Here is a 15,227-nt window from a genome sequence, read left to right on the forward strand (position 1 = left end):
AGCTAGCTCTGGCAACGTTTATGTCAACCTCATCATTTATGTGTATATCCCTAGAAAGCAAAGGTAAGTGAACTGATCTTCAGCCTTCAAAATTTCTCCACCTGCTATAACTGATAGTTCTACACGTGGATGGCACAGTTTTGGCTGGTAGAGAACCTCTGTTTTCTTGGTGTTAATTGCCAGGCCAAAATTAGCACAAGTGGCAGAGAATCAATCCATACTCAGCTGCATCTCAGATTCAGAGGCTCCAGTGAGCGCACAATCGTCTGTGAACAAAAAGTCATACACCAATTCTCCCTCTACTTTAGTCCTGGCTTATAGACTTATCAAGTTAAATAGTTTACTGTCAGTGCAGTAGTTCACCTTGATGCCATTTTCATCCTTGTTGGAGGCATCTGACAACATCACTGAAACATCATGCTAAAAAGCATAGGAGCAGGCACACAGCTCTGCTTCACTCCACTGGTGACTGGAAAAGTACATGAATATTATCCATCATATAGAACCCATGCATGCATGCCATTATGGAACAGGCAAACGATACTGATTAACTTCTCTGGGAAACCAAAGTTTGCCATGATCTTCCACAAAGCCCTCGTGACTGACAGTATCAAAAACCTTAGACAGATTGATAAACTGTGTACAGGACTCTTTTCTGCTCCTAGCATTTCTCCTGGAGTTATCAGGCAGCAAACACCATGTCAACCATTCATTGGCCCTTTCTGAAGCCACATTGGCTCTCCATTAGATAGCCATCTTCCAGGTGAAGGATCAGCCTGTTTTTCCTTGTTTTGTTTTTTGCTAGGCAATGGGGTTAAGTGAACTGCCAAGGGTCATACAACTAGTAAGTGTCAAGTGTCTGAGGCCATATTTGAACTCAGGTCCTCCTGACTCCAGGGCCAGTGTCTATCCACTGCACCACCTAGCTGCCCCAGGATCAGCCTGTTAAGGAGGATTCTGGCACTATCTTGCCAGTAATGAGTAAGAGAGAGGAACACACATACATACACTGCCCTTCCCTGATTGTCAAAGGACAACCTATTTCTTTTTTTCTTTATAGAAATGGACAATGGAGGCATCCTTGAACTCCTGGGGGGTAACTTCTTCTTGAATATAACCCAGATGATTTTAAAAGTTGGCTTTTGTATGAGCAGTGAACCCACACACACCTTATAAATCTCAGGTGGAATAGAATGACCATCAGGTGCATTGCCACACAAGAGCCTAATGGCATTCAAAACCTCTTCTTCAATCACAAGTTCAGTTAGAGAGAGATTGACTTCAACTTGAGATATATGCCATCATTGGTTGATGACAGGCTGCTGAGAATTCTATGGAAGTATTCATCCCACTTCTCCAGCATCATGCCATTATCACTAATCAATGTAGCTCCATCAGCACTGAGTAGCTGAGATGTGCCATAGGGCTTTGGCCCATAAATAGCCTTCAGAGTGTCATAAAAATGCTTTGGATTGTTACTATCAGCATAAAACTGAATTCCATCTGCCTTCTTACTGAGCTAAGAATTCTGTATCTCTCTGAGCTTCACTTGCACTTTGCTTTTGATGAAGTTAAACATTGCCTTCTTAAAGACAGATGAACTATCCTGCTGGTAAACCCTGTCTTTTCTTGTTTTTTTGCTTAGCAGCTTCTGAATTTCCCCACCATTTTCATCAAACCAATCTGGATGCTTGCAAGTGCTCTGGCCCAGATAAATAAATGTGGTGTGGTAAAAGATGGAAGGATGTTTGTGAACTAATAAAGAGTGAAGTTAAGTACAAGATGAAAAATCATATATACTAGCTCTACAATAATGTTAATGGAAAGAACAAAACAAAATCACCTGAATGTTATGTAATATACTGACCAAGATCCTTGGCCTTGGGTAAGAATTAAGAAAGTGTACCTTCCTCCTTTCTTGGCTAAAGTGAGGAATAATGAGTAGAACACTACAGGTACTGACAAATACAGTTGAATGTGTTTGTTGAATTTTTACTTTATTTTCTTTTATTTTCTGTTTTTATATCTTTTTAAATCTTTGCTGTCTAACCTTGGAGACTTAATGGAAATCCATCAGTGGTGAGGGTATTGTTCCACTACTGTTCTGTACCTAGGCATGTGATTAATGTATTCAGTCTTATGGAGACTAGATTCTAATGAAAGTGAGTTCCCTTTAAAGCTATGATCTTATGACCCCTGCCTGTTTGCTATCTTCAATTATTTGAAGGATGGTCTTAAAGAAGAAAGATTACTTTTATGCTATTTGTCCCCAAAGAGTAGAACTAGGAATTATGCAAGAAATTTGCAAAGTAGAAGATTTAGACTTGATTAAAGTATAAGGGGGTTGTACCCTATCACCTCAATTAATGTAATAAGTTTGAATTCATAATGGAATTTTAAATGTGTAAAGTGGATGGCTTATGCTCTGCAATATCTTTACAAGGTCTAAATGTCTTTAATTAAGTCAAGATGGGAAGAGCTGATTGGCTAACTTAATTAGCTAACAATGTCTCTGGAGGCTTTAAATAGCTGGAAGAATTTCAGTATTTGAACAATCTGACAGTAGAGAAATCCAGAGCTGAGGATTCCATTTCAAGAGTTGGATTGAGTTCTCCCACATGAGAGGGAAACCATCCTAACCATTAGCACTGTATAAAGTAAAGTGACCTGCTTTGGATGATAATGGGTTGCCCCTTTGCTAGAGGTCTTCAACACCAATATTCAAGCCATTTCTTGAAATGGATTAAAATCCTGCCTCCAATCCTTAACAGTTTTGTGGCTGTGGTTAAGTCAGGTGACCAATAAGCAGGAGGAGCTAGTAAATGTTTAACAACTGTGGGGATGGGGGTGGGAAGAGTACCTATCACATACTTTTAAGTTTAATCTGCATTATTAACAGTTTCTTGATCACTTTTTAAGGAATAAACAAAATAATAAATCAAGTCTTGACTTGTATCATTTGCTGATTTCTTTTTTTAATTTTTTTATTTACTGATTTCTAAGGTGTAAATGCTCACATGAAAATTGACTAGTAGCCTTCATGAGCTGATTTGAGTTGACTCCAGCATATCTTTCTTATCTACCTTTAGACATATCTCCCAAGCCATAGATCAATCTGGATCTGTATTTCTGGAAGGAGTTCCCTCCATAACAAAAAATTCACATTTTTAGAGTCTATCTCCTCAACTAGAATGTAAGTTCCTTGAGGACAAAGTATGCTTCTTATGCTTTGTCTTCTCTCTACAGCAGCTAGCACATTTCTTTTGGCATAGTAAGTCCAATGTTAGATTCAAAATGGAAGAATATAAGAATATAAGTTTACCCTGTAACCTTGTTCATATTCTTGCTGCATGACTTTCTAAAGTTGGTTATGTGGCTTTTAGAAGCAGGTGAGCAAACAGAAATTCCATGTAAGTTCCATCTTCTATCATAAGCCACTTGTGTTGTTGGGAACTATAGTAATTGGACTGTTGCTGCCAGCCACTCCCCCTAGAGGCCGTCTGGTACAGAACACCTGGCATGCATTTAGCCATCACTAGGTGGCACTGGTGCCTTGTTAGGCAATATAAAGTTCATCATTCTCAAGGTTTCCCCTTCAACCAGCATTTATGGCTGCTGCATTCAGAGCATTATGCAAAGCGGTGGGAGAGATCCAAAAATTAAGAAGGTCCAGAAACTTACTCTTATTATCACGTTCTTCCCTAGATATACCCAAACACTTGATCAGTCCATCACCATTCAAAAAGGATAACACCCAGGACTCATTCTTCAGCTTCTAGCTCTCAGTCTTAGCCAAGCTTCGGCTTATCTCACCAGCTCTAGAAGGCCTTAGACTTTAGTGACTTTGAGATATAGAAAAGAATTCCTTTACAGTTATCCCTTCCACAGCATGATTTTCCCCATTGTGGCTTCACTATATTGAGAGTCAACATAAGAAATTAAATGGGGATTTGGGGGAGTTTTGTGGAAGCTGCAGATGCTCAAAGGCCACAGAAAAAGTTTAGAAACTCAGAAATGCATAAAATATATGTATGGTATTGAATAATATAGCCTATGACCAAATACTTAACCCAAATATTACAAATAGGTATTGTAAACACTTCATAAAAGAAAAAGAAAAAAATGCAGACGTCACTGGTATGAAATGAGGGCCAAATTTTTTATTCAGATTTTCCAGATCAAGAGGGCATCACACCCTTAACCCCGGTGATGCAGAGGAGATAGCTGTTTGCATTAGGGAGGCTCTGTTTTAAAACAGTCCCAAAGCAGTTGAGTATTAATTAACCTTTATATCTTCTCAGAGGGTAAAAGAAATGTGTGGAAGTGGTCTCCATTCTTGGATAGTTCTCCAGAGCCTGCAGTTTCAACCAGAAAACTTCTGCTGTTGCTCCTGGTACCTCCAAAAGATGGCAAAAGAATTACCTGGTGAAAGAAAATGGAAAAAAAAAAATAAAAACACACAAAAAAAGAAAGAAAATGGCCATTCGAAGGCAATGTACCTTTGAAACCATAATCCTGAGTTGGTGCAAGTCATCCTGCTCTTCTCTGGCTTTCTTAAAGTCTTCTCCCAGAATCCTCAAAAAATTGTTTAATCTGTATTTCACAATTAGCCTCTGCCTCCAATTCAGGTTATTACAATAATTACTTAAAAAAAAAAAGACCAAACTTGTTCCTTTCTCTCATGAATCAATGCATGCCTTAAGTAAGTATGCTAGTCACAGGAGAAAATGGGAAAATCCTTGGTTTCCTAAAGCCACCTTTTTCCCCTTTCTGGTTGTTCTTTCAATCCTCTTTCTTCTTCTTGAAAGAAGGATACTATAGCAAAACACAGAGGGGCGGGGAGGGCAAACACAAAAATTCTTAGCTTCAGTTCATTTTTTTGTTATTCATCTGTTTCAATCATATTCAACTCTTCATGACCCCATTTGGAGATTTCTTGGCAAAGGTACTGGAGTGGTTTGCCATTTCCTTCTCCAGCTCATTTTACAGATGGGGAAACTGAGGCCAACAGGGTTAAGTGACTTGCCTAGGGTTACACAGCTACTAAGTCTGAGGCTGAATTGGACTCAAGTCTTCCTGACTACAGGTCTGGCACTCTATCCACTAGCTGACCATTTACTAAGCTTCTACTGTGTGCAAAGAACCATGACGATTGCTGGAGATTCAAATATAGATACCACACAAATGTAACTCTGGAGGAGCTTACAATCTAAAAAGAGGAAAGCATGTACGCAAATAATTATAATACAAGGGAAAAGGAGATAAGTACAATGGAGACATCTTGAAAAGTATTGTGAGAAATTTGAGGAGAGACCATTTTCACTTGGGGAGTGGGAGTGTGTGTTAAGGAATTCTCCATAGAAAAGGCAAAACCTGAATTGAATCTTGGAATAAAAGGAGGGAATTCAAAAGACTGAGAATGAGAATATGAGGGGGATGATTCCATTCCAGGCATGAGGGAAGTAAAGGTACAATAAGAAAGGACCATAAAAGGATGAATGAGAGATAATAATCCAGTTATTATGGAACATAAAGTATAGATTGGGGAGTAGTATAGGATAAGCATAAAAAGATAAATAGGAGCTAGTTTATAGGGCCCTTGAATACTAGGGTCAGCCATTTATACTTTATTCAGTAAGCAAAGGGAAGCTACCAAAAGCTTTTGAGTCCTTGTGATTTTTCATTTACTTTTTATGCTTCTCCTAACTCCTGTGTTTGAACTTCAAAGTTTCTGTACAGCTCTATCCGATCATCAGGAATATTTGGAAGTCCTTTATTTCAGCAAAGGCTTATTTTCCACCTTACTGTAGGATTATGTTCAGTTTTTCTGGATAAGTTATTCTTGGCTATAAGCCTGTATTCTTTGTCTTTGTGAATATTATATTCTGAGTTTCTTTATAGTGGTGAATGCTATGTAATCCTGACTCTTTGGTACTTGAACTCTTTCTTCTTGGCTGCTTGCAGTACTTTTTTCTTTGACCTGGAAACTCTGGGTTTTGTCTACAATGTTCCTGGGAATTTTTAGTTTGGGATTTCTTTGAGGAGGTGACTGGTGGATTCTTCCTACTTCTACCTTGTCCTTTGGTTCTAAGATATCTGAAAAGTTTTCTTTTAAGATTACTTGAAATACAATTTCTAGGATCCTTTTTTGATGTTTTTTCAGGGTCCAATGATTCTTAATTCTTTTTTCCTCATCTGTTTTTCAGGTCAGTTGTTTTGTTATGAGATACTTTATATTTTCTTCTATTTTTTGGTCTTTTGAATTTGCTTTAATATGTCTTATGGTTTCATGGAGTCACTGGCATCACTTTAGATCATTCTAAATTTTCAGAGAACTGCTGTTTGGGTAAGGTTGTATACCCTTTGTGCCAAATCATTGATTCTCTTCCAATTCTTGCTTCCAGAACTCACTTCTTTTCCATTTTTTCCCTCCAGTGCTCTTTTCATTGATTAAAAAAAAATAACTCTAATTTCATCTCTTCCACGAATTCTAGTTGAATATGTGCCCAAGCTGTATTTTCCTTTGAAGTTTTATTTATAGAGATTTAGGAATCATTCTCTTCTTTTGGGTTTGTGTGTTGGACATCCCTTGTCATCATAATTGCTTTTTAGGGTGGAATTCTCATTCTTCCAGCCTACCTCCTGATTTTAGACTTGATGATAGAACTGTACTCTGCACATTTCCAAGGGAAAATCTGGGTTGGTCCTATTGATATTTTCTTGAAATATTAGGTATTTTGTTATTCCAGAATCTCAAAATCAGTTCATGTTGGGGACCTGAAAGATTTCAGTGTTCTCAAAATGATTTGATCCTAGGCAAAGTCTAATTACTCTCCCCCTTGCACCAGCTGAGCTTGGCAAGTTCCTGATGTAGGATTAGGTCAGCACAACAGTAGACTGCTGCTGATCTTATAGGTAGGTGCTGTACTCTGGACTGTACCTGTTCAGACTGGTAGATCATTTTCTTCTAAGAGATATTCAAATTTATTCTTTCTGTATTATCCAAGGTTTCTATTTAAAGAAAACATTCATAAAATATAGGGACATGTTTATTATATAATTTATAAGCTTGAATAAAATTTTCTACTTTTGAATTTAAGCACCTACACATTAAACTATGTTGATTTGGTTGGGAGGATCCTTCATAGAATTACCCTCTTTCATCTATCTCTATAGCCCATGCTGCAATAATCTTAATTTAATAGTGTTCTTCTGGCTTATGCTTATCATGAGCACAACAAGACAATATAACCAGGTGTCTCATAAAATGATGTGTCTTATTGTCATATTCAGGTTGGGATCTGTAAGAGGAAGATGCTAGGTTGATGAACATGTTTATGTCCATTACCTATCTCTACAATTAAAATGTAAGGTCACTGAGGACAGGGCCTTAATTGTGCTTTGTCTTTCTCCCTACAACATGGGTGCATAAGTTGCTATCATATTCATAGGTTTCCTTTTCATTTATGTCCATGAGAAGTACTGTATGTGACAAAATATCTCACAAAATGATGTTTCTTATTGTAATTGAGCAGAGATATTTTTGTATTGTCTCTGAGAACATGATGAAACCAAGTCTTTTGAATCACCTGCTCCTCCAAGGATGGTCCATGTGCCATCTTTCTGCGTAGCTGCAACTTTATTTTGTGTTCTTGTTTTATTGATGTAGTTCATTTCTTCTAATAGTATGTCATTTCATTGGACATATGACAAAAATTCTTTTATTTATTAATAATGTAGATATAGTTGTCCCAAATTCCTTACTTAAGAAAGTCTATATGTTATTTTATGTTTGATAACCATTTGGTATTATTCTATATGGTCCCTGGTTGTACTATGGGGCATGGAATTTTTATTGAATGAATGAAATAGAAGTTGGGTATGTTTGAAATGAAGATCATCAGTATATGTGTGTGTGTGTGTGTGTGTGTGTGTGTGTGTGTGTGTGTGTGTGTGTAAGATGTTATTTAGTCATGCAACTAGGTGGTACAGCAGATAGAGAGCACTGTAGCTGTGTGACCCTGGGCAAGCCACTTAACCCTGTTTGACCCAGTTCCTCATCTATAAAATGAGCTGAAGAAGGAAGTGGCAAACCACTCCTGTATCTTTGTAAAGAAAACCTCAAAATGGAGACACAGGGAGTTGGACCCTACTAAACAACTATGTAAAATGTGAAGAGTGTGAGTCAGTAAAAGTGTGTGAGAACAATGGCAGGAAAGAAAAGGGGGTGATCAGTGGAGAAACTTGGGTTTGGCAAAACCCCAAATTTATGTGGCTAGTATCTGGATCTTCAAAGGCATGAGCAATGTAAGGATCTCGTCTGGCTTCAGAGACAAATATGCTCTGCCTACTTTATCTGTCAAAAAGATTAAGCAGGTGCCCTGGGTCTCATTGCTTCCCCATGACGGGTTTTCAGTTAGGGAGCAATAACAAGAAAACAGTAGTAAGGGTTTTTTTAAGCACTTATCACATTCAGAATTTTTTTGAGCCCCTAAGTCTCCACAGGAAAAAGGTCATCTGTGATGATGGGCGACAAATGCACCCAAAGTTTTGAGTTGTGAGTCTAATCTAAACACAGTTTCAATTGTTGTGAAATTGTCAAGATTACACCATAGACAAATGCTGGATACTTTTGTGGAGTGATCTTTTCATGTATCAATCCGGGATGCTGAAAATAGTACCAATAAGATAAATAATTAAATTCTAAGCATATTCATGACACCTACTTTTTTTCAGCTTAAAAAAAACTGGAGTTGATTTCTGACAACGGTGATGGAGGGAGATGGAAGACTAGCCAAGCTAAGCATTTTGTCTCACATGATCGTGACATAGAAATTTGATTACAATGGCATAAGATGCAAATAGATGAACTAATGATTGAGGACAATTTCATGACTCATATTGTAGGTGTCACGGACACAAGGTATTGATAATTTTCAAGAAGAAACTTCACAGGGAAATTCTTTTAAAGATTGCCTGGCTAGGTTCTTCAGCTGGATCACTGGAATGAACCAATTTGAACATCTTCAATTAAGGCAATAAACGTATGTGCGCTAGAGCGCACTAACGTGTGTGGGTTGGGTTTTAAAACTAAGGCAAAGAAAGGAAATCACATCCTTCTGTGCAGGTTTAGATTATAGTAAAAATGTGTCCAGGAAATGGAGTGGCAGAAACATTTACTCTTTCTACTTTTAGCCACACAATTCTATTTCATTTTGCCTTGGTGTTTAACTGCTCAAAGGATAGAAGTAAGCATTTCCTCAATATGGTAGTTTTCATTTCTGATTGCCTTTAATTATACCTTTTTAAAGATTTTTTCCCCTCATGCTTTAATTCTAATCACTTCCCCAGTGAGCTTTCTTTTCATTTTTCTATTTTTAAAAAATGAAATGAGTGAGAGGCAGATCTTGTCAGGTAGAAAAGGGTAGCCAAATTTTCATGGCACAATTAATGCCAGTTTTATGATTTTTAAATATGATTTTAAAAACTAGAGACACAATGTAAGTTCAGGAAAGGGCAACACAGAATATAAATAAGAAAAAGAAATTTTTCATGTACAATCTAGCATTTTTAGAAGATTGACACATTCGAGAATTTGCAATGAGCAATTCTACATGCTAAAGCTATTTTTGACAAAGAAAGTGGTCATTTCCACCCCCAGGATCCCTGCACTCAAGGATTAGGCCTTAGTATTTTGCTTCCCTATTTGCTGTGGATTTGGATGAATTGCTCCCAAAGAATGGTTCATTTAAAATATTTCATGGTTCTTTTTATTCAGTTCATGCTCTTTCCTCTCCAGCATGTATAATTGCCTAAATAGACTAGTAATCAGTCCTCTTATTTAACTGTTGAACATGGTGTCACCATTTGCCTTTTGTGTATATGATTTAAACATTTCTGCATGAGTTTTTGGTGTGCCTCATATTTGTTTCCATTTTTACAAGGTTTATAATTGCATTCATTGAGTTCTGTACTATGGCCTGCTGAAAGGGGGAGTCCACTATAAAGCAGCTTACACAAATTTTCCTAGTTTATACCCCAGGGAGGATTTGTTAGGAAAGGTGATCTGAAAAGACCAAGTGAAATTTTGGCATTGATTTCTCTGAGAAAATTGCCGTTGGAAGAAGGATAAAGAGCACGAGCAATGAGATACCTGTCTGCACAATTGCCATAAAGTAAACATATTTCAAATTTGTCATTTTACTCATTTATAAAAACAAAAAAATCCCTGTTATCTGAAGCTTAGAATGACAGCATTTGATAGATGAGAAGGAATTTGGGGAGTTTGTAGTTATTCCTCCTATGCTCTGTTTGGTGAATTACACATCTAAAGCTTCCCCTAGAAGACTGAGAATTAATTTTGCTTTTAAAGACAATATAGTATGGTGAAAAAGATTACTGGGCTTGGGATCAGGAGGCATTTGTCTAGATCTCAGCTTACTAGCTATGTGACCATGGGTAAGTCATTTAACATATCTGAAGCTTACTTTTCTTATCTAAAAAATCAAGGATATTTTCTTAAGGAAACCCTTTATTATTTTTTTTACATTTTAGAATATGTCAGTAAAAGATATCCTATATATTAAACCAAAAGGCTAGGAAAGAAGACATATAGACGAGTATGCCTCTCTAGGCCTAGTGGACTTCTGAATAAGATCCCATTTTTCCCATGGGTATTTATGGTGTTCAGAAAAACTGTATAGACATGCTGGTTGACAGCTCACTGGTAAGTCATTGGCCTTAGGAGCAGTTTGTTGGGTTTCAGAAAAAGAGTGAAACTTCCTAATCTGGTAGTCTGTCATTGATTTCACAGGTTTGAGGGTAAATTGTTTTTCTTTTGGTCAACCTTACAAAAGAACAGGGAGAAAGAAAGGGGGAAAAATAGGAATTAGATATGAATTCTCATTTATACTGGAAAGTAAGCCTTATTCTAAAATGGGGAAAATACAATAACTCTCTGCCACCGCAGGGATTTGGACCAGTGACCTCTGAGAGCCCTTCCAGCTCTCTACAATACTTTGATTCTATGCTTGTTAATTGATTGATTGACTGATTACAATAGAAGTCTGAGATTTTTTCATTCAGAATTTACTGAAGGGGGAAAAATGCTGGCTACATTTTCTGTAAGAAAACTTTATGTGCTTTAATGGCATTATTAAAATTCCCCTTATCCTTATCTCCTCCATATGGGATCATCCAAATTCCATTCATCTGGCTTCATAAGCTTTATTTTTCTATCTTCTGGCCTTTCAAAGTTATTGACCTTTTTTTTTTAAAAGACAGATCCCAAAAGGAATACTTCCACTAAGCAATCATGAGAGGAAAAGCATCTGAGAAGTGACCTCAGTATATGCACAAAATTGTTTAGCTGATATTTTGATCCTGGCCCTGAGGTCATTTTCCCCAAAGGGAATCTAGGATGTGCAGGCTATCTGGAGATATGAATGAGAAAGCAAGTGATTTCATTTAACTTATATCTAGAACACATGAATTTCATTTTATTTTTATAATGTAGTAACATACGGAGTGTTTTAAATGTCATGACTATTTTTTTCATCTCTCTCCACCCTAGAAACATAATGATGATGTATCAGTAGATGTAGACAGAGACATATCAGGATGATGCTTGGGGTTTTTGTTTGTTTTTTAAAATGCATTGTTACTTTGCAGACTTTACCCACTGAAACCTCAAGATCTTTATGGACCATATTTGCACAGAACTCTATCCCCTTTCTGGATGGATGCAATTTGTTTTCCTTCTCCAGCTGTACTGCTCACACTTGTCATTTTGGAATTTGGTTTGGTTTGTTTCTGATCACATTTCTGATTTATTAAGGTCATTTGGAATTCTAATTCTGTCTTCCAGGATGCTGGTTGTCCATGCCAGCATGGTATCATCGGCAGCAAACTTAATGAGTGTACTCATTACTCCATTTTCTAGGTCACTGATGAAAATGCTGATTCGATGATGAATCTACGAAGCAACACTTGTTAACTCTCTACTTTGTCTTCCAATATCTCTTCCTGTTTATGATCTCTCCTCTGATGTCCTTTATACCTACCACATTACTCCCAAATGCTTATGGCTCATTATCAGACACTTCCAAGGTCATATGAATTTCTGTCCAGTTTTGATATCAAACATGTCCTGTAGGTGATGGTTCCAGTTTGCTGATTTGGCAACAATTTTGGACAGATGGAGTCTATATGCAACCTTTCACTTTCAATTAATCTATCATGTCTTTCACACTCTCATAGGGAATTCTGCTATTCTGACTGACCAGCTTTTTATGAAACCACATTTATGTTTTTCTTTAGAGAGCTCAGGGTACCTTGCAGATATCTAGTTACTATTCTCAGCTTCTTTGTCATGAATTGTTAAAAATTTGGAAAAGCACCTACATGAAAAATCAATCATCACATTTATGTCAGGAGTTTATGATTGAACCAGGAAAGCTGACTATGTCTTCTTCTCAGCCATGTGCCATTCTCCCTACTGAAGAGCAGAAAAGTAAGTTGCTTCTCTTCAGGTTTGAATTTCAGAGACTGGGTAATAAAGAAAAGAGGCTTTGACAGTCGAGTATAGTTACAGGCCAAGTCTGTCTTCTAACACATACTGGCTATGTGACAAGTCACAGTGCCCCAGACAACCCAGTGGCCCCACCCTGAAACTTTCCCACTGAGATCCCAAAAGAGCTCTTCCTCCCAAATGTGCATCCTAAGACTCCTTGGCCTTGTCACCCACCTTTAAAGATCCTTTTTTAAAGGTCCTTTTTCATCCGTCCACCAGCTGGGCTTTCCTTTGTGTGACATGTTGGCTCCCCCAACTAGAATCACAATCCCTTGAAAACAGGAACTATCTCACTTTACTCTTTTCATGTCTAGCACTTAGCATAAATAAAATAAAAGGCCACTTTAAAATGCTTTTCCATTCCATTAAAGTTGAAGAGCAGGTGCTTATCTGCATTGGTAGAAGGAATTTCCTCACTGGGAGTTCCCTATGCCAATGAAATCAAAGGTCTGGTCTAATATCCATATGTTTGTTGTGACCATGACATACTCATTTAACATATCAGTCATAACAATCTTCTAAGCCTAAATTGCTAATTTATATTGATGGAGGGAGTTTTTATACAGGTAGTTCTCCGAACCAAGAAAATCATGGATCTAGAGCTCCCATTCCCCACTTTGCCCAACTTATTTTCTTTTAGTTCAAAAAGAATACACTGAAATTTTTCACAATATCTTTAATATGTTTAAATGTTTCTGTTTTTCTATCTTTCCCTTCAAGTGACCCAAGTGTATATAGAAGTCATAATTCTTCTCATTCTACTTTAATGAAATACTTATTCTTTACAATTTGCAAAGATATTATATAAAAACTACTTGAAGAATCAACATTTATTTTATCCTCTCCAGAATTCCACTATTCAGTCACAAAAACAAAAACTCTTTTCCAATAGTGAATGTAACTTTCTGATGTTCAGATTAAATATGAATGATATCCCTCCCATCTTTGTACTTTGTAAAGAAAGACAAGTTTAATGGTTTTTCGCTTACCATTTTAGCAGCTAAAAGCATTTTCCTGTTGATAGAATAAGCATTTAATTCAAAGAGCAAAAATAATTCAAGAATCATTGGAGGGAACAACACATCGTAAGTTAGCCTTTACAACAGATGACAACAGCTAGTGCTTTACACATGAGGGGGAAAAAAAACAGTCCAAACCCTTTATATATGATGCTAGGGAGAAGGAAAGAGCTAGTACTTGGATTCTATTAATGTCATTGCCAAACATATTCTATCAATATTCTAAAAAGCATGATCTGTTTGTGACATATCTGATTCTGTGGGAAAATAATTTTAATAATTAGAAAAAAACTATAAAGACTATAAATCTCACATGAGATTTAAACAATTAAAGCTTTGCAAACAAGAAAGTCTGACTCTGAATTATGCATCAAAACAAAGTGTGGAGTAGTTTTTCTTTTGTGTTTTTTTTTTTTTGTCAGTTAGCAAGCATCATTTCAGTCCAAGTATTTCCACCTCACTCCCCGCCATCTGCCTCACAGGGAGCAATTAATCTTAAAATCCAACATAGAGCAACATTAAAATTCTATTAATACTGAAAACCAGTATGAGAGGCTGCCTGGAAGTGCCATTTTCATTCCTCCAGATTTCAATGTTAATTTTGAATGGGACAGGTATGGAATGCTAGTCTATTTAACTAGTAAAAATAAATTGAGTTAATAAGATATATCACTGTCACTAAAATTCCATAGGAACCAATTTTCTGTGCATTGGTGTCTCAACCACTTAATGATGTATGAGTTACAGAAAAGGATAAACAAGTTATAAATATGACCCCTCTTATATTATGCTAACCACCTGCTCATGTCTGAGCATTAAAAAAGTTCCAAATCTAAGGCCAATGTTTCCATGACTCTGACTCTAAATTTTCTTTTGCATTTACAGAACCACATCACAGCCTTCGCAGAAGTCACATGATGTTGAACTGAATGCTTTTTCACTGCATTGGACATCTTCCCTTTTCACAGTCCATTCATGAGTCCCAAAGTTTTTTGATAGCAGGATCAGTTTATAAAAACGTCTGGTCGCTGATCATTCATACAATATTGAAGTCTACGTCAACTTTATTTTTTTAAAAAATGCTCCTTAAGTATTCAAATTTCATGTTACAGTCCCACAAAACCATCTCAAGTATGAAAAGCAAACTATGTGCTCTCCAGATTTGTATGAGAATACCCACTATACAGGTCTAGTTAAGCTTTTCAGTGATTCATCTATCTATTCAGCAGTATGTCATATTTAGTTTAAAACAGGCTTTCACAGTCAAAAAGTTTAGGGAGTTTTGTGTCTTTTTTTCTTGACTTCAGTATAGTCATTTTCATTGAAACATATTTCTGTGTGTAAAGTTTCTTTTATTTTTAATATGTTATGTATTGAAATAACATTTGCACATTGTATTATAGTATACTTTACTTAAAATACCATTCCTCCTGAACATTCTCAGACTGGTGCTCCTGCTTTTGAAGGGAAAATGCCCATTTATACTGTAATGAGTAATGTATCATAATTAAAAATATATTTATTTGGATTTTTCCTGATAATTGTGGTTGAAATGTTGAACTGTAGGGATTTTTTTTGAATGCTGATTGTATGTAGGATAGTTGAAATAACAGTACAGAACAGTGATGACTTTTATT

General features: G+C 36.6%; 1 protein-coding gene across 1 annotated transcript in view; it reads left to right on the plus strand.

Moving 5' to 3' along the window:
- The window catches only part of PLPPR5 (phospholipid phosphatase related 5), a 175,677-nt gene extending 160,977 nt beyond the window's left edge, over positions 1-14,700 (plus strand). The window contains exon 6 of the mRNA XM_020999640.2: positions 14,476-14,700. Within this exon, the coding sequence (XP_020855299.1) occupies positions 14,476-14,508 (33 nt within the window). The 3' untranslated portion in view covers positions 14,509-14,700. The remainder of the gene's footprint in view (positions 1-14,475) is intronic.
- The last annotated feature ends 527 nt before the right edge of the window (positions 14,701-15,227 follow it).

Source organism: Phascolarctos cinereus, unplaced genomic scaffold, assembly GCF_003287225.1.
Source record: "Phascolarctos cinereus isolate Bilbo 61053 unplaced genomic scaffold, phaCin_HiC Scaffold_5;HRSCAF=322, whole genome shotgun sequence".
Lineage (NCBI taxonomy): Eukaryota > Metazoa > Chordata > Mammalia > Diprotodontia > Phascolarctidae > Phascolarctos > Phascolarctos cinereus.